The 27,170-nt window shown below is 45.9% G+C and overlaps 1 protein-coding gene across 2 annotated transcripts; it reads left to right on the forward strand.

Annotated features, from left to right (window-relative positions):
• Positions 1–27,170, forward strand: lipg (lipase, endothelial). 2 transcript variants are annotated; one of them, XM_090236867.1, is made up of 10 exons: positions 1–98; positions 21,922–22,106; positions 22,246–22,425; positions 23,308–23,419; positions 23,915–24,139; positions 24,389–24,631; positions 25,214–25,334; positions 25,638–25,868; positions 26,173–26,280; positions 26,445–27,170. In XM_090236867.1, the coding sequence occupies exons 2-10, from the start codon at positions 21,984–21,986 to the stop codon at positions 26,455–26,457; spliced, it is 1,356 nt and encodes a 451-aa protein (XP_090092993.1). In that variant the 5' UTR covers positions 1–98; positions 21,922–21,983; the 3' UTR covers positions 26,458–27,170. The 2 variants fall into 2 exon arrangements, with proteins under 2 accessions (XP_090092993.1, XP_021460791.2); XM_021605116.3 differs by lacking the exon at positions 1–98 and adding an exon at positions 20,165–20,470.

Genomic DNA, 27,170 nt, shown 5'->3' on the forward strand with positions numbered 1-27,170 from the left:
ACACACACACACATGGTCCGCCTCCCGCCGGAGCAACGGGCTGAAGCCATGCTGCTAGTGCTACTGTCATGTAACCCTTCAGATACACATCAAGCTAGGTAAGATACACGAAACCCCATGACGTAGGTTAATTAACACTGTGTTTGTGTGCGGGTTTATCTTTCATCAGTTCCATGGTGATTGTCAACGTGTTTTACAGTATCGCAACCCCAAAGAGCAAGCAGGAGCACAGTCGCCAGAAGAAAAAAAATAACTCCCTAGAAAGAAGAAACGTATTTTGGTTGAACCCGAGTTATGTAAAGTGTAGCCTACAAATGACCATAATCTAGTTTTGTGTGTGATTGATTGCTTGAAAACGTTATATAGTGTTTGTCCTTCTGTCTCTTCCTGACTGTTACTTGTTCACCTACACCATCTCTGTGTCTTGCTGCACGTGTCATGTACCAAATTCCACAATAGAAGCGCCCTCGCAGGAACATAAATATTGAATTGATCGACCTCTGAACTGAAGTGAAGTTTGGAACTAACTCCATTCCAAAAAAAAAAAAAAGATTTGTAGAAAGGTGTATTTTCTTTGTTGGCCACTTGAGTGCGATAGAGTTTAACTTGTTAGCAGGTAACCACATAGCAGAATAACAACTCTGTTAATTAAAGTAGTCTGCCAGAAGAAACTACACAGACAGCTAAACATGTCAAAATAAAATATCACCCGAAATCTTCTTCTCATGGATACCTTGAAACCTGTTATTCCTGCAAACGTCCGTAACTTCATTGTTATACATTGCGCAAAAAAACGCATTCATGGTTGAAGATGTCTTCCCTTAAAAAAAAAAAAGATTGCAGTATAACTGCAGTACACTGCAGTATAACTGTATTTAGAGTGCAGTACACTGCAGTATAACTGTAGTTAGAGTGCAGTATAACTGTAGCCAGAGTGCAGTATAACTGTAGTTAGAGTGCAGTATAACTGTAGCAGGAGTGCAGTATAACTGCAGTGCACTGTAGTATAACTGTAGCCAGAGTGCAGTATAACTGTAGCCAGAGTGCAGTATAACTGTAGTTAGAGTGCAGTATAACTGTAGCAGGAGTGCAGTATAACTGCAGTGCACTGTAGTATAACTGTAGCCAGAGTGCAGTATAACTGCAGTATACTGTAGTATAACTGTAGCCAGAGTGCAGTATAACTGCAGTATACTGTAGTATAACTGTAGTTAGAATGCAGTATAACTGTAGCCAGAGTGCAGTATAACTGCAGTACACTGTAGTATAACTGTAGTTAGAGTGCAGTATAACTGTAGCAGGAGTGCAGTATAACTGCAGTGCACTATAGTATAACTGTAGCCAGAGTGCAGTATAACTGCAGTACACTGTTGTATAACTGTAGCCAGAGTGCAGTATAACTGCAGTACACTGTAGTATAGCTGTAGCCAGTGTGCAGTATAACTGCAGTATACTGTAGTATAACTGTAGCCAGAGTGCAGTATAACTGCAGTATACTGTAGTATAACTGTAGTTAGAATGCAGTATAACTGTAGCCAGAGTGCAGTATAACTGCAGTACACTGTAGTATAACTGTAGTTAGAGTACAGTATAACTGTAGCCAGAATGCAGTATAACTGCAGTGCACTGTAGTATAACTGTAGCCAGAGTGCATTATAACTGCAGTATACTGTAGTATAACTGTAGCCAGAATGCAGTATACTGTAGTATAACTGTAGCCAGAGTGCAGTAAAACTGCAGTTTACTGTAGTATAACTGTAGACAGAGTGTAGTATACTGCAGTATAACTGTAGCCAGAGTGCAGTATAACTGCAGTATAACTGTAGTATAACTGTAGCCAGAGTGCAGTATAACTGCAGTATAACTGTAGTATAACTGTAGCCAGAGTGCAGTATAACTGTAGTATAACTGTAGCCAGAGTGCAGTATAACTGTAGTATAACTGTAGCCAGAGTGCAGTATAACTGTAGTATAACTGTAGCCAGAGTGCAGTATAACTGCAGTATACTGTAGTATAACTGTAGCCAGAGTGCAGTATAACTGTAGTATAACTGTAGCCAGAGTGCAGTATAACTGCAGTACACTGTAGTATAACTGTAGTTAGAGTACAGTATAACTGTAGCCAGAATGCAGTATAACTGCAGTGCACTGTAGTATAACTGTAGCCAGAGTGCATTATAACTGCAGTATACTGTAGTATAACTGTAGCCAGAATGCAGTATACTGTAGTATAACTGTAGCCAGAGTGCAGTATAACTGCAGTTTACTGTAGTATAACTGTAGACAGAGTGTAGTATACTGCAGTATAACTGTAGCCAGAGTGCAGTATAACTGCAGTATAACTGTAGTATAACTGTAGCCAGAGTGCAGTATAACTGCAGTATAACTGTAGTATAACTGTAGCCAGAGTGCAGTATAACTGTAGTATAACTGTAGCCAAAGTGCAGTATAAATGTAGTATAACTGTAGCCAGAGTGCAGTATAACTGTAGTATAACTGTAGCCAGAGTGCAGTATAACTGTAGTATAACTGTAGCCAGAGTGCAGTATAACTGTAGTATAACTGTAGCCAGAGTGCAGTATAACTGTAGTATAACTGTAGCCAGAGTGCAGTATAACTGTAGTATAACTGTAGCCAGAGTGCAGTATAACTGTAGTATAACTGTAGCCAGAGTGCAGTATAACTGCAGTATACTGTAGTATAACTGCAGTAGGGTGCAAATACTGCGTCCAAAATAACTGTGTTTTTAAAAAAAAAATGTAATCTATCATCAGGGTGAAGAACACAGGACTAACTACACTTCCCTGAGGAATACCGTTGATCAAATCACATTGAAAATTCTGACCCCGCCCTCATCTGTATGACTCGATCAAAACAGGAAGTCCATGGCCCAGTTATAGAGTCGTCCCCCAAAGCCCGATGCACTCAACTTGATCAACAACCCCTTTCCCTCCACATGGTATCGTAACCTTTCTCAATGTCAAAATACACAACACTCATCGCCTCTTTTTAACTGTCACCAGAGCAGAACCCCACTCTGTGCTCCGCTCATCAAATCCCTAACTTACAAGAAATGCATCACCCTCGAATCAACTTACACATGTTGCATGTCAGCTCGATAGGCCTGTGACTGTCCGACCAGGTAGGATCTGATCAGAGTATCAAAGCCAATGACAGATTTTTTTGCTTTTAAACTGACGCTTGTGGTTCTGGCTATGGTCCAAACCCATCGGTTTCTGGACCAATCAGACGGGCTCCCGAATGCGTTGGCATTCAGTGGAGGGTCGGGGAGGTACTCAGATCCAGGCTCATTGTGTCTGTGTTTGGCCAGAGCAAGGAGTCTGGGTTGCCAAGCAACAATAGTGTAGCCTTGGTAGCTGAACGACTGTTTCTGCTTTCGACAACGACACATTGTTGCCTTGCCAAACAAATCTTGTTTGGCCAAACAACAACAACCTGGAAAACAGACTGGCATCCAGACCTGGAGAACAGACTGGCATCCAGACCTGGAGAACAGACTGGCATCCAGACCTGGAGAACAGACTGGCATCCAGACCTGGAGAACAGACTGGCATCCAGACCTGGAAAACAGACTGGCATCCAGACCTGGAGAACAGACTGGCATCCAGACCTGGAGAACAGACTGGCATCCAGACCTGGAAAACAGACTGGCATCCAGACCTGGAAAACAGACTGGAAAACAGACTGGAAAACAGATTGGAAAACAGACTGGCATCCAGACCTGGAAAACAGACTGGAAAACAGACTGGAAAACAGACTGGGAAACAGACTGGCATCCAGACCTGGAGAACAGACTGGCATCCAGACCTGGAAAACAGACTGGAAAACAGACTGGAAAACAGATTGGAAAACAGGCTGGCATCCAGACCTGGAAGACAGACTGGCATCCAGACCTGGAAGACAGACTGGCATCCAGACCTGGAAGACAGACTGGCATCCAGACCTGGAAGACAGACTGGCATCCAGACCTGGAAAACAGACCTATTGAGATATTTAATGACCGCTACTGTCCAATAAACCAACCCTGAACTCCTTCTGGCTAGCAGACATGTTTGTCTGTCTGTCTGTGTGTGTGTGTGTGTGTGTGTGTGTGTGTGTGTGTGTGTGTGTGTGTGTGTGTGTGTGTGTGTGTGTGTGTGTGTGTATGTGTGTGTGTGTGTGTGTGTGTGTGTGTGTGTGTGTGTGTGTGTGTTAAACATACATTCCATATGTTCACACAGGCATAAGGCCCGACCAACCATATGAAAGAATGGTTGGATGTCTTTGTGCCACAAATAGACCATGGGGGGGTCAGGTTGATGTTACACAGTCATCACTTACACCTTACTACTTGCATGTTCTCATTTACAAGGAATTATTATTTCCGTGTTGGAAAAGCCATGACGCTAACAACTTGAACAGAGGGCTAGCCTATTAGTCATCTCTTACCAGCCCCGGTGTGTTACAGAAAGATCCAAATCTATCTATCTATAGAATGGATGTGTGTGATTAGGGCCCAGTTTCTATCTATGGTCACTAGGGGCGGCAGGGTAGCCTAGTGGTTAGAGCGGTGGACTAGCAAGTTCAAACCCCCGAGCTGACAAGGTACAAATCTGTTGTTCTGCCCCTGAACAAGGCAGTTAACCCACTGTTCCTAGGCCGTCATTGAAAATAAGAATTTGTGGGCCTCCCGGGTGGCGCAGTGGTTAAGGGCGTTGGTAGGGGTGTCCTTGTCTCATCGCGCACCAGCGACTCCTGTGTCGGGCTGGGCGCAGTGTACGCTAGCCAGGGTGGCCAGGTGCACGGTGTTTCCTCCGGCGCATTGGTGCGGCTGGCTTCCGGGTTGGATGTGCGCTGTGTTAAAGAAGCAGCGGCTTGGTTGGGTTGTGTATCGGAGGACGCATGACTTTCAACCTTCGTCTCTCCCGAGCCCATACGGGAGTTGTAGCGATGAGACAAGATAGTAGCTACTAAAACAATTGGATACCACGAAATTGGGGAGAAAAAGGGGTAAAATTTAAAAAAAAAAAATAAGAAGAAGAATTTGTTCTTAACTGACTTGCCTAGTTAAATAAAGGTACAATAAAAAAAGATCAACACTCAGACTCTGTAGCAGGTGTAAATGAGACAGAGAGAGAGAGAAAAAAAACTGTTTGGGTTCTGTTTCTCTTCTGCACTGTTCAACCAATCCAGTAAATGTGGAGGAGGAGTTAAGATGTGTCGCCATATGGAAGGGCTACTGCTCTTCCTGATTTGGCCTCGTTTTGAAGACTGCCTCTTTAAGAAACGCTAGCGGCCATGACGGATGCCAAACAAACGTAAGTTGTCTCGGGGTGTGGTTTGATGTGGGTGTGGCATATCATACCTTTGCAGGTACTGTTGTTTGTCCCTCCTGGGTCACCGTAGCAACAACATAACCACTTCCTTAAAATAGTCCAAATGAATCAAAGAGAAATAAGAGCTTGCCGAGGTGGTCTTAGTCCCGCGATTTGACATCTAGCGAAGGTGTTTGGTGTAGTATTTCTCCAGTTAAAAACATTTGCATGAAAACTAATCAGTGCACTGCAGACAATCTTTGGAGTCAGGAAAGTTTGGCTGCATGCTCAGGGCTGATTTCTGAGAACAATAGCACGCCTATAACTTCCTCATCAGCTGTCAAACTATCTTAAATAAAGAACAATCTACAAGCTGTTTATCAGTGGGAGAAAAAAAAAATCACTTGCTAGCTAAGTTTCAACACTGTGTTTAAAAAATAAAAAAAATGCCACTAGGAAGTCGTAGTTAGCAGGCACATTGAGCAGCCATCGAGTGGAGACGTGTGCTTCGGTGCTGTTTTAAACTTTTTTATTTTTTTATAACTTTCTAATTTCCTATTACCAGAGAGTGTCTATCTGGCAACGTTTCATAGGGAATCATGTTACAAAACAGGTCACGGGGGGACACGATGCTCGCCAATGGGTTTTGGAATATTGACAAGTTGCAGTTGGGATATAAGTGAACTTTGATCGTTTCAATTCTCTTTTTTTTTTTTTTTTTCCCCGAAAAAAAGACTTGAGTGATTGAGAACGCATCAGCAAGTGGCCACTCCATAAAGGGCCGAAGGGTCAAGGGTTATTTCAACATAACATTGGTGACGTGTTGTCTTACAAGTCTGACGCGCTGTGAAATGGACAGGTCTGTCTCACTGTCTGGAGGTTCTGGCTGCTATGAAGGGATAGAGCACAACCAGCTGATAGAGCACGACCAGCTGATAGAGCATGACCAGCTGATAGAGCACAACCAGCTGATAGAGCACAACCAGCTGATAGAGCATGACCAGCTGATAGAGCACAACCAGCTGATAGAGCACGACCAGCTGATAGAGCACAACCAGCTGATAGAGAGCAACCAGCTGATAGAGCACGACCAGCTGATAGAGAGCAACCAGCTGATAGAGCACAACCAGCTGATAGAGAGCAACCAGCTGATAGAGCACAACCAGCTGATAGAGCATAACCAGCTGATAGAGAGCAACCAGCTGATAGAGAGCAACAAGCTGATAGAGCATAACCAGCTGATAGAGCATAACCAGCTGATAGAGTATAAACAGCTGATAGAGCACAACCAGCTGATAGAGAGCAACCAGCTGATAGAGCATAACCAGCTGATAGAGCATAACCAGCTGATAGAGCATAACCAGCTGATAGAGCACAACCAGCTGATAGAGCATAACCAGCTGATAGAGCATAACCAGCTGATAGAGCATAACCAGCTGATAGAGAGCAACCAGCTGATAGAGAGCAACCAGCTGATAGAGCACAACCAGCTGATAGAGCACAACCAGCTGATAGAGCATAACCAGCTGATAGAGCATAACCAGCTGATAGAGCATAACCAGCTGATAGAGCACAACCAGCTGATAGAGCATGACCAGCTGATAGAGCACAACCAGCTGATAGAGCATGACCAGCTGATAGAGAGTAACCAGCTGATAGAGCACGACCAGCTGATAGAGAGCAACCAGCTGATAGATCACAACCAGCTGATAGATCACAACCAGCTGATAGAGCATAACCAGCTGATGGAGCACAACCAACTGATAGAGCATGACCAGCTGATAGAGCATGACCAGCTGATAGAGCACAACCAGCTGATAGAGAGTAACCAGCTGATAGAGCACGACCAGCTGATAGAGAGCAACCAGATGATAGATCACAACCAGCTGATAGAGCACAACCAGCTGATAGAGAGCAACCAGCTGATAGAGCATAACCAGCTGATAGAGCATAACCAGCTGATAGAGCGCAACCAGCTGATAGAGCATAACCAGCTGATAGAGCATAACCAGCTGATAGGGCACGACCAGCTGATAGAGCATAACCAGCTGATAGAGAGCAACCAGCTGATAGAGCACAACCAGCTGATAGAGCATAACCAGCTGATAGAGCATAACCAGCTGATAGAGCATAACCAGCTGATAGAGCATAACCAGCTGATAGAGCATGACCAGCTGATAGAGCACAACCAGCTGATAGAGCATGACCAGCTGATAGAGAGTAACCAGCTGATAGAGCACGACCAGCTGATAGAGAGCAACCAGCTGATAGATCACAACCAGCTGATAGATCACAACCAGCTGATAGAGCATAACCAGCTGATGGAGCACAACCAACTGATAGAGCATGACCAGCTGATAGAGCATGACCAGCTGATAGAGCACAACCAGCTGATAGAGAGTAACCAGCTGATAGAGCACGACCAGCTGATAGAGAGCAACCAGATGATAGATCACAACCAGCTGATAGAGCACAACCAGCTGATAGAGAGCAACCAGCTGATAGAGCATAACCAGCTGATGGAGCACAACCAGCTGATAGAGAGCAACCAGCTGATATACTACAACCAGCTGATAGAGCACAACCAGCTGATAGAGCATAACCAGCTGATAGAGCATAACCAGCTGATAGGGCACGACCAGCTGATAGGGCACGACCAGCTGATAGAGCATAACCAGCTGATAGAGAGCAACCAGCTGATAGAGAGCAACCAGCTGATAGAGATTAACCAGCTGATAGAGCACAACCAGCTGATAGAGCATAACCAGCTGATAGAGCATAACCAGCTGATAGAGCACAACCAGCTGATAGAGCATAACCAGCTGATAGAGCATAACCAGCTGATAGAGCAGAGCCAGTTGATAGAGAGCAACCAGCTGATAGAGAGCAACCAGCTGATAGAGATTAACCAGCTGATAGAGCACAACCAGCTGATAGAGCATAACCAGCTGATAGAGCATAACCAGCTGATAGAGCATAACCAGCTGATAGAGCACAACCAGCTGATAGAGCATGACCAGCTGATAGAGAGTAACCAGCTGATAGAGCACGACCAGCTGATAGAGAGCAACCAGCTGATAGATCGCAACCAGCTGATAGAGAGCAACCAGCTGATAGAGCATAACCAGCTGATGGAGCACAACCAGCTGATAGAGCATGACCAGCTGATAGAGCACAACCAGCTGATAGAGCATGACCAGCTGATAGAGCACAACCAGCTGATAGAGAGCAACCAGCTGATAGATCACAACCAGCTGATAGAGAGCAACCAGCTGATAGAGCACAACCAGCTGATAGAGAGCAACCAGCTGATAGAGCACAACCAGCTGATAGAGCACAACCAGCTGATAGAGAGCAACCAGCTGATAGAGCACGACCAGCTGATGGAGCACAACCAGCTGATAGAGAGCAACCAGCTGATAGAGCACAACTGGCTGATATACTACAACCAGCTGATAGAGCACAACCAGCTGATAGAGCATAACCAGCTGATAGAGCAGAGCCAGTTGATAGACTGCAACCAGCTGATAGAGCATAACCAGCTGATAGAGCACAACCAGCTGATAGAGCATAACAAGCTGATAGAGAGCAACCAGCTGACAGAGCACAACCAGCTGATAGAGCACAACCAGCTGATAGAGCATAACCAGTTGATATAGAGCACAACCAGCTGATAGACTGAAACCAGCTGATAGAGCATAACCAGCTGATAGAGAGCAACCAGCTGATAGAGCACAACCAGCTGATAGAGAGCAACCATCTGATATACTACAACCAGCTGATAGAGCACAACCAGCTGATATACTACAATCAGCTGATAGAGAGCAACCAGCTGATAGAGCATAACCAGCTGATAGAGCATAACCAGCTGATAGAGCAGAGCCAGTTGATAGACTGCAACCAGCTGATAGAGCATAACCAGCTGATAGAGCACAACCAGCTGATAGAGCATAACCAGCTGATAGAGCATAACCAGCTGATAGAGCATAACCAGCTGATAGAGCATAACCAGCTGATAGAGCATAACCAGCTGATAGAGCACAACCAGCTGATAGAGCATGACCAGCTGATAGAGAGTAACCAGCTGATAGAGCACGACCAGCTGATAGAGAGCAACCAGCTGATAGATCACAACCAGCTGATAGAGCATAACCAGCTGATGGAGCACAACCAACTGATAGAGCATGACCAGCTGATAGAGCATGACCAGCTGATAGAGCACAACCAGCTGATAGAGAGTAACCAGCTGATAGAGCACGACCAGCTGATAGAGAGCAACCAGATGATAGATCACAACCAGCTGATAGAGCACAACCAGCTGATAGAGAGCAACCAGCTGATAGAGCATAACCAGCTGATGGAGCACAACCAGCTGATAGAGAGCAACCAGCTGATATACTACAACCAGCTGATAGAGCACAACCAGCTGATAGAGCATAACCAGCTGATAGAGAGCAACCAGCTGATAGAGCACAACCAGCTGATAGAGCATAACCAGTTGATATAGAGCACAACCAGCTGATAGACTGAAACCAGCTGATAGAGCATAACCAGCTGATAGAGAGCAACCAGCTGATAGAGCACAACCAGCTGATAGAGAGCAACCAGCTGATATACTACAACCAGCTGATAGAGCACAACCAGCTGATATACTACAATCAGCTGATAGAGAGCAACCAGCTGATAGAGCATAACCAGCTGATAGAGCATAACCAGCTGATAGAGCAGAGCCAGTTGATAGACTGCAACCAGCTGATAGAGCATAACCAGCTGATAGAGCACAACCAGCTGATAGAGCATAACCAGCTGATAGAGCATAACCAGCTGATAGAGCATAACCAGCTGATAGAGCATAACCAGCTGATAGAGCACAACCAGCTGATAGAGCATGACCAGCTGATAGAGCACAACCAGCTGATAGAGCATGACCAGCTGATAGAGAGTAACCAGCTGATAGAGCACGACCAGCTGATAGAGAGCAACCAGCTGATAGATCACAACCAGCTGATAGATCACAACCAGCTGATAGAGCATAACCAGCTGATGGAGCACAACCAACTGATAGAGCATGACCAGCTGATAGAGCATGACCAGCTGATAGAGCACAACCAGCTGATAGAGAGTAACCAGCTGATAGAGCACGACCAGCTGATAGAGAGCAACCAGATGATAGATCACAACCAGCTGATAGAGCACAACCAGCTGATAGAGAGCAACCAGCTGATAGAGCATAACCAGCTGATGGAGCACAACCAGCTGATAGAGAGCAACCAGCTGATATACTACAACCAGCTGATAGAGCACAACCAGCTGATAGAGCATAACCAGCTGATAGAGCATAACCAGCTGATAGGGCACGACCAGCTGATAGGGCACGACCAGCTGATAGAGCATAACCAGCTGATAGAGAGCAACCAGCTGATAGAGAGCAACCAGCTGATAGAGATTAACCAGCTGATAGAGCACAACCAGCTGATAGAGCATAACCAGCTGATAGAGCATAACCAGCTGATAGAGCACAACCAGCTGATAGAGCATAACCAGCTGATAGAGCATAACCAGCTGATAGAGCAGAGCCAGTTGATAGAGAGCAACCAGCTGATAGAGAGCAACCAGCTGATAGAGATTAACCAGCTGATAGAGCACAACCAGCTGATAGAGCATAACCAGCTGATAGAGCATAACCAGCTGATAGAGCATAACCAGCTGATAGAGCACAACCAGCTGATAGAGCATGACCAGCTGATAGAGAGTAACCAGCTGATAGAGCACGACCAGCTGATAGAGAGCAACCAGCTGATAGAGCATGACCAGCTGATAGAGAGTAACCAGCTGATAGAGCATAACCAGCTGATGGAGCACAACCAGCTGATAGAGCATGACCAGCTGATAGAGCACAACCAGCTGATAGAGCATGACCAGCTGATAGAGCACAACCAGCTGATAGAGAGCAACCAGCTGATAGATCACAACCAGCTGATAGAGAGCAACCAGCTGATAGAGCACAACCAGCTGATAGAGAGCAACCAGCTGATAGAGCACAACCAGCTGATAGAGCACAACCAGCTGATAGAGAGCAACCAGCTGATAGAGCATGACCAGCTGATGGAGCACAACCAGCTGATAGAGAGCAACCAGCTGATAGAGCACAACTGGCTGATATACTACAACCAGCTGATAGAGCACAACCAGCTGATAGAGCATAACCAGCTGATAGAGCAGAGCCAGTTGATAGACTGCAACCAGCTGATAGAGCATAACCAGCTGATAGAGCACAACCAGCTGATAGAGCATAACAAGCTGATAGAGAGCAACCAGCTGACAGAGCACAACCAGCTGATAGAGCATAACCAGCTGATAGAGAGCAACCAGCTGATAGAGCACAACCAGCTGATAGAGCACAACTAGCTGATAGAGAGCAACCAGCTGATAGAGCACCACCAGCTGATAGAGCACAACCAGCTGATAGAGCATAACTAGCTGATAGAGAGCAACCAGCTGATAGAGCACAACCAGCTGATAGAGCATAACCAGTTGATATAGAGCAACCAGCTGATAGACTGAAACCAGCTGATAGAGCACAACCAGCTGATAGAGAGCAACCAGCTGATAGAGCATAACCAGCTGATAGAGCATAACCAGCTGACAGAGCACGACCAGCTGATAGAGCACAACTAGCTGATAGAGAGCAACCAGCTGATAGAGAGCAACCAGTGATAGAGCACAACCAGCTGATAGAGAGCAACCAGCTGATAGAGCACAACCAGCTGATAGAGCATAACCAGTTGATATAGAGCACAACCAGCTGATAGACTGAAACCAGCTGATAGAGCATAACCAGCTGATAGAGAGCAACCAGCTGATAGAGCACAACCAGCTGATAGAGAGCAACCAGCTGATATACTACAACCAGCTGATAGAGCACAACCAGCTGATATACTACAATCAGCTGATAGAGAGCAACCAGCTGATAGAGCATAACCAGCTGATAGAGCAGAGCCAGTTGATAGACTGCAACCAGCTGATAGAGCATAACCAGCTGATAGAGCACAACCAGCTGATAGAGCACAACCAGTTGATATAGAGCAACCAGCTGATAGACTGAAACCAGCTGATAGAGCACAACCAGCTGATAGAGAGCAACCAGCTGATAGACTGAAACCAGCTGATAGAGCACAACCAGCTGATAGAGAGCAACCAGCTGATAGAGCTTAACCAGCTGATAGAGCATAACCAGCTGACAGAACACGACCAGCTGATAGAGTACAACCAGCGATAGAGAGCAACCAGCTGATAGAGCACAACTGGCTGATATACTACAACCAGCTGATAGAGCACAACCAGCTGATAGAGCATAACCAGCTGATAGAGCAGAGCCAGTTGATAGACTGCAACCAGCTGATAGAGCATAACCAGCTGATAGAGCACAACCAGCTGATAGAGCATAACAAGCTGATAGAGAGCAACCAGCTGACAGAGCACAACCAGCTGATAGAGCATAACCAGCTGATAGAGAGCAACCAGCTGATAGAGCACAACCAGCTGATAGAGCACAACTAGCTGATAGAGAGCAACCAGCTGATAGAGCACCACCAGCTGATAGAGCACAACCAGCTGATAGAGCATAACTAGCTGATAGAGAGCAACCAGCTGATAGAGCACAACCAGCTGATAGAGCATAACCAGTTGATATAGAGCAACCAGCTGATAGACTGAAACCAGCTGATAGAGCACAACCAGCTGATAGAGAGCAACCAGCTGATAGAGCATAACCAGCTGATAGAGCATAACCAGCTGACAGAGCACGACCAGCTGATAGAGCACAACTAGCTGATAGAGAGCAACCAGCTGATAGAGAGCAACCAGTGATAGAGCACAACCAGCTGATAGAGAGCAACCAGCTGATAGAGCACAACCAGCTGATAGAGCATAACCAGTTGATATAGAGCACAACCAGCTGATAGACTGAAACCAGCTGATAGAGCATAACCAGCTGATAGAGAGCAACCAGCTGATAGAGCACAACCAGCTGATAGAGAGCAACCAGCTGATATACTACAACCAGCTGATAGAGCACAACCAGCTGATATACTACAATCAGATGATAGAGAGCAACCAGCTGATAGAGCATAACCAGCTGATAGAGCATAACCAGCTGATAGAGCAGAGCCAGTTGATAGACTGCAACCAGCTGATAGAGCACAACCAGCTGATAGAGCACAACCAGCTGATAGAGCACAACCAGTTGATATAGAGCAACCAGCTGATAGACTGAAACCAGCTGATAGAGCACAACCAGCTGATAGAGAGCAACCAGCTGATAGACTGAAACCAGCTGATAGAGCACAACCAGCTGATAGAGAGCAACCAGCTGATAGAGCTTAACCAGCTGATAGAGCATAACCAGCTGACAGAACACGACCAGCTGATAGAGCACAACCAGCTGATAGAGAGCAACCAGCTGATAGAGCATAACCAACTGATAGAGCACAACCAGCTGATAGAGCATGACCAGCTGATAGAGCACGACCAGCTGATAGAGAGCAACCAGCTGATAGAGAGCAACCAGTGATAGAGCACAACCAGCTGATAGAGCACGACCAGCTGATAGAGCACAACCAGCTGATAGAGAGCAACCAGCTGATAGAGCATAACCAGCTGATAGAGCATAACCAGCTGATAGAGCACGACCAGCTGATAGAGCATAACCAGCTGATAGAGCACAACCAGCTGATAGAGCATAACCAGCTGATAGAGCACATCCAGCTGATAGAGCATAACCAGCTGATACAGCACGACCAGCTGATAGCGCATAACCAGCTGATAGAGCATAACCAGCTGATAGAGCATAACCAGCTGATAGAGCATAACCAGCCAATAGAGCATAACCAGCTGATAGAGCATAACCAGCTGATAGAGCACAACCAGCTGATAGAGCATGACCAGCTGATAGAGCACAACCAGCTGATAGAGCATGACCAGCTGATAGAGCACAACCAGCTGATAGAGAGCAACCAGCTGATAGATCACAACCAGCTGATAGAGAGCAACCAGCTGATAGAGAGCAACCAGCTGATAGAGCACAACCAGCTGATAGAGCACAACCAGCTGATAGAGAGCAACCAGCTGATAGAGCATGACCAGCTGATGGAGCACAACCAGCTGATAGAGAGCAACCAGCTGATAGAGCACAACTGGCTGATATACTACAACCAGCTGATAGAGCACAACCAGCTGATAGAGCATAACCAGCTGATAGAGCAGAGCCAGTTGATAGACTGCAACCAGCTGATAGAGCATAACCAGCTGATAGAGCACAACCAGCTGATAGAGCATAACAAGCTGATAGAGAGCAACCAGCTGACAGAGCACAACCAGCTGATAGAGCATAACCAGCTGATAGAGAGCAACCAGCTGATAGAGCACAACCAGCTGATAGAGCACAACTAGCTGATAGAGAGCAACCAGCTGATAGAGCACCACCAGCTGATAGAGCACAACCAGCTGATAGAGCATAACTAGCTGATAGAGAGCAACCAGCTGATAGAGCACAACCAGCTGATAGAGCATAACCAGTTGATATAGAGCAACCAGCTGATAGACTGAAACCAGCTGATAGAGCACAACCAGCTGATAGAGAGCAACCAGCTGATAGAGCATAACCAGCTGATAGAGCATAACCAGCTGACAGAGCACGACCAGCTGATAGAGCACAACTAGCTGATAGAGAGCAACCAGCTGATAGAGAGCAACCAGTGATAGAGCACAACCAGCTGATAGAGAGCAACCAGCTGATAGAGCACAACCAGCTGATAGAGCATAACCAGTTGATATAGAGCACAACCAGCTGATAGACTGAAACCAGCTGATAGAGCATAACCAGCTGATAGAGAGCAACCAGCTGATAGAGCACAACCAGCTGATAGAGAGCAACCAGCTGATATACTACAACCAGCTGATAGAGCACAACCAGCTGATATACTACAATCAGCTGATAGAGAGCAACCAGCTGATAGAGCATAACCAGCTGATAGAGCAGAGCCAGTTGATAGACTGCAACCAGCTGATAGAGCATAACCAGCTGATAGAGCACAACCAGCTGATAGAGCACAACCAGTTGATATAGAGCAACCAGCTGATAGACTGAAACCAGCTGATAGAGCACAACCAGCTGATAGAGAGCAACCAGCTGATAGACTGAAACCAGCTGATAGAGCACAACCAGCTGATAGAGAGCAACCAGCTGATAGAGCTTAACCAGCTGATAGAGCATAACCAGCTGACAGAACACGACCAGCTGATAGAGCACAACCAGCGATAGAGAGCAACCAGCTGATAGAGCACAACTGGCTGATATACTACAACCAGCTGATAGAGCACAACCAGCTGATAGAGCATAACCAGCTGATAGAGCAGAGCCAGTTGATAGACTGCAACCAGCTGATAGAGCATAACCAGCTGATAGAGCACAACCAGCTGATAGAGCATAACAAGCTGATAGAGAGCAACCAGCTGACAGAGCACAACCAGCTGATAGAGCATAACCAGCTGATAGAGAGCAACCAGCTGATAGAGCACAACCAGCTGATAGAGCACAACTAGCTGATAGAGAGCAACCAGCTGATAGAGCACCACCAGCTGATAGAGCACAACCAGCTGATAGAGCATAACTAGCTGATAGAGAGCAACCAGCTGATAGAGCACAACCAGCTGATAGAGCATAACCAGTTGATATAGAGCAACCAGCTGATAGACTGAAACCAGCTGATAGAGCACAACCAGCTGATAGAGAGCAACCAGCTGATAGAGCATAACCAGCTGATAGAGCATAACCAGCTGACAGAGCACGACCAGCTGATAGAGCACAACTAGCTGATAGAGAGCAACCAGCTGATAGAGAGCAACCAGTGATAGAGCACAACCAGCTGATAGAGAGCAACCAGCTGATAGAGCACAACCAGCTGATAGAGCATAACCAGTTGATATAGAGCACAACCAGCTGATAGACTGAAACCAGCTGATAGAGCATAACCAGCTGATAGAGAGCAACCAGCTGATAGAGCACAACCAGCTGATAGAGAGCAACCAGCTGATATACTACAACCAGCTGATAGAGCACAACCAGCTGATATACTACAATCAGATGATAGAGAGCAACCAGCTGATAGAGCATAACCAGCTGATAGAGCATAACCAGCTGATAGAGCAGAGCCAGTTGATAGACTGCAACCAGCTGATAGAGCACAACCAGCTGATAGAGCACAACCAGCTGATAGAGCACAACCAGTTGATATAGAGCAACCAGCTGATAGACTGAAACCAGCTGATAGAGCACAACCAGCTGATAGAGAGCAACCAGCTGATAGACTGAAACCAGCTGATAGAGCACAACCAGCTGATAGAGAGCAACCAGCTGATAGAGCTTAACCAGCTGATAGAGCATAACCAGCTGACAGAACACGACCAGCTGATAGAGCACAACCAGCTGATAGAGAGCAACCAGCTGATAGAGCATAACCAACTGATAGAGCACAACCAGCTGATAGAGCATGACCAGCTGATAGAGCACGACCAGCTGATAGAGAGCAACCAGCTGATAGAGAGCAACCAGTGATAGAGCACAACCAGCTGATAGAGCACGACCAGCTGATAGAGCACAACCAGCTGATAGAGAGCAACCAGCTGATAGAGCATAACCAGCTGATAGAGCATAACCAGCTGATAGAGCACGACCAGCTGATAGAGCATAACCAGCTGATAGAGCACAACCAGCTGATAGAGCATAACCAGCTGATAGAGCACATCCAGCTGATAGAGCATAACCAGCTGATACAGCACGACCAGCTGATAGCGCATAACCAGCTGATAGAGCATAACCAGCTGATAGAGCATAACCAGCTGATAGAGCATAACCAGCCAATAGAGCATAACCAGCTGATAGAGCATAACCAGCTGATAGAGCACAACCAGCTGATAGAGCATGACCAGCTGATAGAGCACAACCAGCTGATAGAGCATGACCAGCTGATAGAGCACAACCAGCTGATAGAGCACAACCAGCTGATAGAGCATGACCAGCTGATAGAGCACAACCAGCTGATAGAGCATGACCAGCTGATAGAGCATGACCAGCTGATAGAGCACAACCAGCTGATAGAGCATGACCAGCTGATAGAGCACAACCAGCTGATAGAGAGCAACCAGCTGATAGAGCATAACCAGCTGATAGAGCATGACCAGCTGATAGAGCACGACCAGCTGATAGAGCACAACCAGCTGATAGAGCACAACCAGCTGATAGAGCATGACCAGCTGATAGAGCACAACCAGCTGATAGAGAGCAACCAGCTGACAGAGCATAACCAGCTGTTAGAGCATAAACAGCTGATAGAGAGCAACCAGCTGATAGAGCCCAACCAGCTGATAGATAGCAACCATATCCATCCCACTGAGAAGTAGCAGTACCTAAGCAGGCAGCAGGCTGCAATGACATGAAAGGGCTCTGGTTATTTGTAACAGCAAGTGTAATCTTTCCATGAATGTTGTCCAACGTTTTGATGAAGCAGAGATTAAAAATATCCATCTATCTTTATCTGCATGGAGACTCAGATGAGCTTTGAATAGAACCATTTGGTAATTCCTTCTTGAGCATTAAGTCATGACGAGGGTTGTTAACAGTGCTGACAACGTTATTTAACACAAGCATAATAAAACACATTAGAAAGCACATCAGCAACATCTGATAGGCCTAACTGCTTGTTTATCTAAGAGTATAGAGATGTCAGAGAGAGAGAGAGAGAGAGAGAGAGAGAGAGAGAGACGCTGTGTGTTTCATAAATTCAAGGGAATCTCCTCAGCTCCTGCCGAGGCACCAGCGGGTAGCAGGTGTAAATATCTCCAGCAGAACGTCCTACTGTGCGCTCATGTATGTGTGTAAACACTGGTATTATTGTAGCCGAGGCCTTGCTTGAGTGAACCTATTCTTCCCCTCATCAATTGAAACTCCGTCAGTGAGCAGCCTTGGCACCTTGCCAGAGAGAGAGAGAGAGCGAGGCAGAGAGAGACAGAGAGAGAGACAGAGAGAGAGAGGGAGAGAGAGAGACAGAGAGAGAGAGACAGAGAGAGAGAGGCAGAGAGAGAGAGACAGAGAGAGAGACAGAGAGAGAGACAGAGAGAGAGAGAGAGAGAGAGAGAGAGAGACAGAGAGAGAGAGAGAGACAGAGAGAGAGAGAGACAGAGAGAGAGAGAGAGAGAGAAACAGAGAGAGCGAGAGAGAGGTAAACAATCCCCTCCCCCCATTGCGTGCTACGCGGGGCCTTTAAACATTCCCATGGGCTAGCAGAGGGTGATGCTTTTCTTCAGCCACATCCCTGTTTTAATTGTCTCTTCTAGTTCTCAGAATATAAGCCTATAGAATATAATATTATTATTTTTTTGTCCATGCGAGGCTGGACATTTTCTTGTTATCGCACTCTATTGAATGCAACCCGAAGCCACACAAATTATACTGAACAAAAATGTTAACATAACATGCAACAATCTCAAATATTGTTTATGATTTAAAGTTCATATACAATCAATCAGTCAATTTAAATAAATTCACTACGCCCTAATCTATGGATTTCACATGACTGGGCAGGGGAGCAGCCATGGGTGGGCCTTGGAGGGCATAGGCCCACCCACTTGGCAGCCAGGCCCACCCACTGGCGATCCAGGCCCAGCCAATTAGAATGAGTTTTTCCCCACAAAAGGGATTTATTACAGACAGAAATACTCCTCAGCACCCCTCTTCCCCTTACTCAGATGATCCCGCAGGTGAAGAAGCTGGATGTGGCGGTCCTGGGCTGCCGTGGTTACACGTGGTCTCCGGTTGTGAGGCCCGTTGGACATACTGCCAAATTCTCTAAAACAATGATGGAGGCAGCTTGTGTTAGCTTATGTTAGATAAATTAACATTACATTCTCTGGCAACAGCTCTGGTTGACATTCCTGCAGGCAGCATTACAATTGCACACTCCCTAAAAAGTTGAGACATCAATGGCATTGTGTTGTGTGACAAAACTGCACATTTTAAAGTGGACTTTTATTGTCCCCAACACAAGGTGCACCTGTGTAATGATCATGCTGTTTAATCAGCTTCTTAGTATGCCACACCTGTCAGGTGGATGGATTATCTGGGCAAAGGATAAATGCTCACTAACAGGGATGAAAACACATTTGTGTGCAACATTTGAGAGAAATATGTTTTTTTTGCGCTTATGGAAATTTCTGTGGGTTTTTTAAACATTTTTTTCAGCTCATGAAACATAGGACCAACACTTTACATGTTGCACTTTTATTTTTCTAAAGTTGAATAATTGATCATCACAATTAGACAATAACATTTACTCTCTGAAACACACACACAAAAAAAATCGACCTAATCTCTCTGTGTTTTGACTGTCAAACCATAGCCTATATAAATGTGAGTGGTTACTATGGGGGTAAATGGCAAAGGGAGGTCCAGTTTGACTTGAAGATTTAGAGACAAAAGCATGCGGCTGTGTGATGCCTACAGGTTATGACATGTTGTAACTGAGATATTAACATTTGTCTTCCATGCCTCACTGTAGCCTAGTTGTGTACTCAGTGTAGGCTACTCCACATACTCGAAGCCATACAGGTGCAAATCACATGGTTTGTTTTTTACACACCGCCCTGAAAGGGTTAAAAAGAAGCAACGCGAGAAGCCTACTACAAACTCATTCATCCTTTTCTTCGCCACGCCTTTAAAACGTAAACAAATGGGGGCTTGACCAATTACAGGCCTAGAATTCCCAAGTAGCGATCTGCCGATGATCAGATGACTAAAGGAGAAACTATTTAAATCTGTAATGAGAAACTTGACGCAAGTTCATACATTCACTCTGCTGCTACCGGTTTTCAGGCACATACGAAACACTGCCGCCGGCTTTTCAATTACACTTGGTTCATTGGACAGGCTCACTGAAAAACACCAACTGTGAACCTTCCAGTTATTATCTGAACAACTAACGCGCGTTACATTCTTTTTTTTTTTAGAAGAAATGAAAAATAGCACTCTTTTGTTGTGGAATTTCTTACTTTGTGCAGTTGCTTTCTTTGTGTCGGGAGCGGACGAAAACACAATTTTCAAAGGTAAAAGTATATTAAATCTAATCGCAAACTATTTCATTGACTCTTTTTAAAATCATATTCGGATAGCCTGCCCTAAATTTAAATATTAGTCTAGATTACCTACTGGAGTTTGGCTCATAAGGGAGAGACACCATGAAGAAAGGGTCAATGACTCTTAAGCCAGTTTTCGTGAGTTGAAAGAGTGACTTTAGGAAGGGTTAACAATGTGGCGCAAAACCCGGACAAGACGCCACGTCTCCTGTTCCATATTGACTGAGAATTTCAGATTTATCCGTGTTTTACTGAGAACCCAGTCAGTGCACCGCGAGTCTATTTAAAAGTAGGCCTAAGCGATCAATCTAAATTCCAATGTTAAATTCCGATTATCTTTACATTTTAACATGAAAGCTATTTAATGTAATGTCCACAATTCCACTATCCTGTTCTGTTCCTGAGAGGAATTTATGCTCATGTGCCAGTCGTAACAAAAAGTTATCTAAATATGAATATATTTCTGAATTACTATCCTGACTACAGTAGGACCAACTTCCCTCTTTATTTAACTGCAGATATCCTGAGTGTTCGTGTGAAAGCGTGTCAGTACGAGCACGACCAGTGTTAAACAGTGTGGAGCTCTGGCGTGCGGAGATGTGGCCGTGCGCCAGTGGCAGAGAGGCCACGGTAGCGATTCATGTGCGCCGAGTTTAACACGTGTAGACTACACTAAAATGCTTACAACAATGCAGAGTTTAAAAAAATAAAAAATAAGAAAAACGTCAATGGTAATAAAATAACAAGGACACTATATACAAGGAGCAGGCCTACTCGTATCGCGTTAATGTGACTAGGCAATCAGAATGGATAATAGCGGTGGGTAAGCCATTTTTGTATGTTTATTTAACCTTTTTATTTTACTAGGCAAGTCAGTTAAGAACAAATTCTTATTTTCAATGACGGCCTAGGAACAGTGGGTTAACTGGTCTAGGAACAGTGGGTTAACTGCCTGTTCAGGGGCAGAACAGATTTGTACCTTGTCAGCTCGGGGATTTGAACTTGCAACTTTTCGGTTACTAGGCTACCGTGCCGCCCCGAGCGTTTTTTTAAATGTTTTTTTGTATATATCCTAGCTGCTGTATGGCTCAACTGTATAGACTACAATGTCTGTACTACATTAACAGGTGATTTCAGGGCGTTGTCATAGAAATAATTGGTAAAGATGGCTTTACAGTAACAGCTTCCCTTCCTTACTGCTTCTCCTCCCATCTGTACTACACAGAGTTGATCTGTGAAGCAAAGCTCCTGATAGATATTCACCATATGCCTTTCACCAGGCTGGTGCGCTGAATGGAAGATGAAGAATCCAGGACAACACTGAGGTGCACCTAGATGATACTAATACTGATGTCCCCCCCCCCCCCCCCCCCCCTCTCCTGTTTCCTCTCCCTCTTCCTTCACTCCTCTCTCTTTCTCAGATGAGGAGTTTAAAGTGCCGCGTGGCGAGGATGAGACGGTCCATGACCTTATCACATACAACATGAGGAAGAGTCTGGATCTAGACGTGGACGGCTGCATCCTGGTGCCTGGTGAGAAGAGGAGTCTGCTGGAATGTGGATTCAACGTCACAGCCAAGACCATCTTCATCATCCACGGCTGGACGGTAAAACAGACTCCCTTCTCGACTACCCTCACACAGTTGGCCTCAATGAGTCTTTGTGTTTTTAGAAGTGTGTGTGTGTGTGTGTGACAGTTTGAGGATCACTGACTATTTGAGAACCCCCCTCTCCCCCCTCCTCCAGATGAGCGGGATGTTTGAGAGTTGGATGCGAAAGCTGGTGGCGGCCATGATGGAGCGAGAGCCAGAGGCCAACGTGGTCATCGTTGAATGGCTGCCCATGGCCCACCAGCTCTACCCTGACGCTGTCAACCACACCTACCAAGTCGGCCTCAGCGTCGCCACCACCATCAACTGGCTCCAGGTTTGTAATTGATTTGAATTGACTTGATAGTTATGTGATGTCTTCTATTGGTGAATTTGGTTTGTATACATTGATCTCTAGGCTTACAAATACTGACAGAGGACAGTACTGTCTCCAGAAGCTTAGCGGATCCAGGACACATGGAGTCCAGTGTGCTAGAGCACAGCTGAATAGCCTAACACCCTTCCAAGCCGACCAACTGGCTACTGTAGTAGTAATGTGTTGCGCAGGATTGGCTTGCAGGGAAGTTTCCCTTAGCAACAGAACAGCCGGGAAGCCGCTGGCAACCTTTGCAGGTGTGGGTGGGAACTCTGGTATTCTAGAATTCTAACGAGTTCTGAGTATGCTGTCATTTCCATTTGATTGGCCGGGACTCGGCAGATGCTCTTGAGGAAGAGTTGTCCTGTATCTAGTTTTGCGATTGGAATCGCTCTCATCACGAGCCAATGGCTGCATTCCCAGTCCTCTCCCCTCATTCGTGACTTGACTTCCACTAAAAGCAGAGACTGGGTTTAGCTCAAATCCACTGTACTTGCTTTCCTTTTTACTCATCTAGTCTGTTCAGGTGGATGATTGAGGGAAAGGAGGCTTTTTAACAGCATTGGGACGCATCCAACAACTCATTCAGGCCCTGTCCCCTGAACCAGATCAGGACACGGCTGACACGCAAGCCCAGGGTTCAGGCTGTGGATAGGGAAGTAGATTGAGGCAGAAGGTAGAGGTGCTGTTGCATGGAAGGAAGAGCGGGAACGTATTCTGCCCTCATTATCTCCGCTGGGATTGGCTGGTGCCCAGGGAATGACTGACTGCTATTGGCCGAGGGCCAGGTCTTGTTCAGTGTAGCAGCAGCAGCTGATGTGTGTGTTGTCTTGTATTCGATAGGAGGAACAGCAGATGCCCTTGCAGAATGTGCACCTGATTGGCTACAGCTTGGGGGCCCATGTGGCGGGCTACGCTGGCACGTTTGTGCGAGGGAGCGTCGGCCGAATCACAGGTAAGTGGCTCGACGACGGTATGACATCACTCACTGTTGCTCCTTTACAACTCTGACCTCTCATGACCCTTTGGCACGGTGCCAAGCTCCTGTAAATCAAAATCCATACTAGTCCAATAGGTAACAAGTACCCATTAGGGTAAAGCTCCATATCGTCCAATAGGAAACAAGTACCCATTAGGGTAAAGCTCCATATCGTCCAATAGGGAACAAGTACCCATTAGGGTAAAGCTCCATATCGTCCAATAGGAAACAAGTACCCATTAGGGTAAAGCTCCATATCGTCCAATAGGAAACAAGTACCCATTAGGGTAAAGCTCCTTATAGTCAAATATCTAACTGGCGTCAAACACGTCTTTATGGAGCGACGGCTGTGTTAAGATGTCTATAGTTTCGGTTGTATTGACTGTATGCCTACACATGTTAGACACGTTTGACACAACCCCTGTCTTGTCCACCAAATGAGACGTTCCTGTTTCCCCATCTCTCCTATAGGTCTAGACCCGGCAGGGCCCATGTTTGAGGGGGTGGGGGATGAGAAGCGCCTCTCTTCGGACGACGCTGACTTCGTAGATGTCCTGCATACGTACACTCGCGAGGCTCTGGGAGTGAGCATAGGCATTCAGCAACCAATCGGAGACATCGACATCTATCCCAACGGAGGAGACGTGCAGCCGGGCTGTGACCTGACCAGCGTGCTGACCAGCGCCTCCGGAGGAAGTGAGTAGTCACCGAGACGTGGAGACCAACATCTTCTGAATCTTTCCCAAATTTAGTTTTTAATTATAATTTTTTATTTTATTTTAATAAATCTTGCTTGGTGGATTCTCTTGTAATACAGTCCCTCCTGGTTCAAGGAATCCTCCAAACAAGATTTCTGAAACTCTGGGAATTCTGCAACCTTAATTTGGACACAGTACCGTACTGGTTTATCTGTTGAGTTAATCTGACCCGTCTTTCCCTCTCCAGACTTCATGGATGTGATGAAGTGTGAGCACGAGCGAGCCGTACACCTGTTTGTGGACTCTCTGCTTAGCAAGGAGCACACGAGCTTCGCCTACCAGTGCACAGACCCCGAACGCTTCAAGAAGGGCATCTGCCTGAGCTGCCGCAAGAACCGCTGCAACCAGATGGGTTACAACGCCAAGAAGACGAGGAAGAGGCGCAACAGCAAGATGTACCTGAAGACCCGCGCCGACACACCCTTCGGAGGTGAGCGGTGTTTTGTAGCCCAATGGTTGGTTTAGTGGTTCCAACAGAAACTGTAACCAGGTTCTAGTTTTTCCTCCTTTTCTTTAGCTTACTAGTGTGCTCTGGGTTTAAATCCTCCTGCCGCGGGCTCTGGGTTTAAATCCTCCTGCCGCGGGCTCTGGGTTTAAATCCTCCTGCCGCGGGCTCTGGGTTTAAATCCTCCTGCCGCGGGCTCTGGGTTTAAATCCTCCTGCCGCGGGCTCTGGGTTTAAATCCTCCTGCCGCGGGCTCTGGGTTTAAATCCTCCTGCCGCGGGCTCTGGGTTTAAAGCCTCCTGCCGCGGGCTCTGGGTTTAAATCCTCCTGCCGCGGGCTCTGGGTTTAGAGCCTCCTGCCGCGGGCTCTGGGTTTAAATCCTCCTGTTATAAATCTACATCTGTAATGCCTTGTTTCTTATCCCTTGGCTACTGGTACTGATATCTCAACTTGTTTTGACACACCTTACAGTCATAAAGCCACTGTAATCTCCTGTATAAATGAAATCTTTGCCCCTCGTGTTGATGGAAGTGATTTTTAACCCTCTTGGGCTGTTTGTCCCTCCTAGGGATCCATTATCAGATGAAGATGCATGTGTTCAACAGAAAGCAGGCTGACAATGCTGACCCGACCTTCTACGTGAAACTGTATGGCGCTCACAACGACAGCCAAGACTTGCATGTAGACATGTGAGTACGTGGTATTACTATACTAGACCTAACCCAAGGTGAAGGATCTTGAGTAGTACTATTGCACCGATATTGTGACTTGTACTAGGTCTCAAAGCTGTGTGTTGGTGGGGGGAAAAAACCTCTGTACTGAATGGGTGAAGTTAGGATTGTGGTGCTGCTCATTTGAATGTGTGGGTTTTGATCCAAGCCCTTAACTTCTCACTTAATAGCAAATAAGTGAAAACTATTTACTGTTTGGTAAATTACCTGTGATTGACCCTTTTGTGTGTTGTTGTCCCCCCCCCCCCCCCCCCCCTCCAGTCCTAACAAAGTGGGTTTGAACCTGACCAACACCTTCCTGGTCTTCACCGAGGATGACATTGGGGACCTGCTGAAGATCCGTCTGAGCTGGGAGGGGGCGTCTGAGTCCTTCGGGTCCTTCTGGAAAAGCATTAAGAAGAACTTCTGGGACTGGAAGAGCAGCAGCAAGCCCACCAACCAGGTGTTGGAGGTCCGTAGGATCCGTGTCAAGTGTGGAGAAACTCAGAAGAAGTAAGTTGGGGTGGGAGAACAGCGGCAGCCATTTTGTTAAATTTTTTAGAAATGTTAGTTGTAATTCCATTGGGTGGTTGGTGGTTCACCACGGCGACCATCTGATTTGATAAAACACTCAGAAACTGGGATGTTGTCATGAGTCAATTATACTTTTTTTGTTCTTTTCACTTTTTAAACTGGGACTCTGCTTTGGCATATTTAGTTAAGTGTCTTGCTCTTTGCCTTTTTTTTTGTTGTCTTACACTTCTCATATTGACTTTTTATTTTATTTTTATTTTTTTCCTTGTTTGTGCTTGTGTAGGTTCACGTTCTGTGCCCAGGACCCCTCATTGACTGAGATCACTCCAGGACAGGGGATCACGTACGTCAAGTGTCGCGATGGCTGGGAGGTAAAACCCAGTAACAAAAGGTACAGCCCAGCCCATTCAAATAGTGTTTTGTTGAATTCCCCTAACGGTGTCTTATTTGACTCTGAATAAATCTTTATTACTTTAGACCATTAGGTCCTGAGATTGTCGGTCTGATGTCAATCATGGTTATTGATTGTTCTTTTGTTTTGATTTTTTTTGACAGATTACACATATAATGATTCAGGACTTCAACGATCAATACACTGTCACCATGGGAACCCGACGGAGGGAAGAAAGAACCGGCACCTCTTCGTCTGAGCTGCTGGATGGTTTCCGTTGGTTACTGATGCTCGCATGACTCCGGTCTCTGTCAAATGGGGCGACGGGAGGCACGTGCTGTGTGGGAGGGGTTTGGGGCGGTCCTTAATTGTACTGTCTGTCAGGACTGTCTTGACGATCCTTAGTGTTTGTTTGTGCAGACTGGCAGTCAACTCGGATTAGGAAAATGGTGTTAATGTGTTATCGGACATTCCCCAACAAACCTAGTCTCTTTACTGTATATATTTTTTATTAATTTATGAAGAATGGAAGCACTGCAAGACCGAGCTTTATTTATCAACCCCCAAGTACAGCCTGTACTGACGCACATTTACATTAGTTGTTTAATAGTTGTGAGTTGCAGTATTTGTCTGCTTGTGTTTTGAGTGTATGTCTTTTTGTTATTTGTGTGGTATGACCGTGGTGTGTGTGAGCGTGCTCTTTTGGGTAGAGCGAGCCGACTGAGATTAACGTGACTACACTGTATCACTGAAGGAGGTGACTGGCTGCATTCACATGATCTTTCACTGCATTGTGACTTCTGTGTACCATAGTTTGTGTATATAATGTAACTAACATATTGTTTTTTTTTTTTTCCTAAATAAATTAAAATTCACTTATTTTTAATTCT

This window comes from Oncorhynchus mykiss, chromosome 6, assembly GCF_057628025.1.
Source record: "Oncorhynchus mykiss isolate SJ-2025 chromosome 6, ASM5762802v1, whole genome shotgun sequence".
Classification (NCBI taxonomy): domain Eukaryota; kingdom Metazoa; phylum Chordata; class Actinopteri; order Salmoniformes; family Salmonidae; genus Oncorhynchus; species Oncorhynchus mykiss.